The following is a 1,588-nucleotide window of genomic DNA, read 5'->3' as shown; positions in this document are numbered from 1 at the left end:
AACTAGCTGTTGTAGACCAGGCTGGCCTCGAACTCACAGAGATCTGCCTGCCTCTGCCTCCCAAGTACTGGGATTAAAGGACTGTGGCGCCACCGCCCAGCTTAAATTTCTTATTTTTAACCTTTTTATCAAACAGTCTGGGTAGTTTGGTGACAGAGGAGTCAGTGTAGACCTATGGTTACCTTATGCGAGAAGTCACACAGGAAGACCTAGGCTTTGAAGGCTCAAATGCTAGATCTCAAGTTATCCGCAGTGGGAAAGAGGTGCTGTCTCTTCTCTTCTCAGTGACTACCTTTGTGTGTTTCAGATCCTTACTGACTGGCAGGATAAGAAAGGTGACCGACGATTCCTGAAGCTGGGTCGAGACCATGAGCTTGGTGCTCCTCCAAAACATGGGAAGCCCAAGAAACAGAAACTGGAAGGGAAGGCAGGACACGGGCCAGGTCCTGGCCCAGGACGACCCAAATCCAAAAACGTTCAACCCAAGATCCAGGAATATGAATTCACTGATGACCCAATCGACGTGCCTCGGATCCCCAAGAATGATGCTCCCAACAGGTTCTGATCCTGAGGACATAGAAGAGCTAGAGGGGGCCTAGGGACTTGGTGGTGGAGTCTAAAGAGAAAGGAGCCCAGAGGCGCCTACTCAGGGTCTGCTTCTCCCTGCAGGTTCTGGGCCTCTGTGGAGCCCTACTGTGCCGATATCACCAGTGAGGAGGTCCGAACACTAGAGGAGCTCCTGAAGCCCCCTGAAGATGAAGCTGAACATTACAAGGTAGAAACCCTGGGCTTCACAGTCAGAGAACAGGAGGGCTCAGAGGTGCCTCTGAATCCTAGGCAGCAAAGCCTACATCATCTACTTCTTCCTTCCCAGCCTCCTGCCTGCTGCATTTCCCCTGCAGACACTGAGGCTCAGCTGTCCCAAGTGGTGCATGTGGCAGTAAAGTCCATCCTGTCAGCTTGCCTTGATCCTAAGAGCCTCTGAACACACTCCCTGCTGCTAGACTTCAGCCACCCTTTCTTTCTTTACTTAATATATAAAAGTTAAGTTCCTGTTTCTTTTCCAAGACACTAGAACTTGCTATGGTACCCAGGCTGACCTTAAACACTTGGATTCACCTCTCTCAGGAGGTCCCTGGATGTCTAGAACCACAAACATATATCACTACACCTGGCTTAAAAGTTTTTGGTTTTGTTGAAACTGGATTTCACATAGCCCAGGCTAGCCTTGAACTTTGTGTAGCTATAGTGAGCCTGAACTTGTGATCTTCCTTCCTCTGACTCCCTGCGCTGGCATTGCAGGTGTGTGCTACCATGCCCAGTTTTGCAGTCCTGGCGGAACCCAGGACCCTATGCATTCCAGGCAAGCTCTCTACCAGCAGAGATATATCCTCAGCAAGTTAGTTTTGTTTTATCATGAAAATAAAACATGCCCCATAAAAGAAAGTGGACAAGCCCAATGGTGGTGGCACACACCTTTAATCCCAGCACTTGGGAGGCATAGGCAGGTAGATCTCTGTGAGTTCGAGGCTAGCCTGGTCTACATGAGCTAGTTCCAGGACAGGCTCCAAAGCTACAGAGAAACCCT

General features: G+C 49.7%; 1 protein-coding gene across 1 annotated transcript in view; it reads left to right on the top strand.

Annotated features, from left to right (window-relative positions):
• Positions 1-1,588, top strand: part of Tada3 (transcriptional adaptor 3) — a 7,655-nt gene that overhangs the window by 2,577 nt on the left and 3,490 nt on the right. The window contains exons 3-4 of the mRNA XM_013352880.2: positions 308-558; positions 670-775. Of these exons, the coding sequence (XP_013208334.1) occupies positions 308-558; positions 670-775 (357 nt within the window). The remainder of the gene's footprint in view (positions 1-307; positions 559-669; positions 776-1,588) is intronic.

This window comes from Microtus ochrogaster, unplaced genomic scaffold, assembly GCF_000317375.1.
Source record: "Microtus ochrogaster isolate Prairie Vole_2 unplaced genomic scaffold, MicOch1.0 UNK1, whole genome shotgun sequence".
Taxonomy (NCBI): Eukaryota; Metazoa; Chordata; class Mammalia; order Rodentia; family Cricetidae; genus Microtus; species Microtus ochrogaster.
Note: the sequence above shows the minus strand (reverse complement) of the source record. Positions and strands in the feature narration are given on the sequence as shown.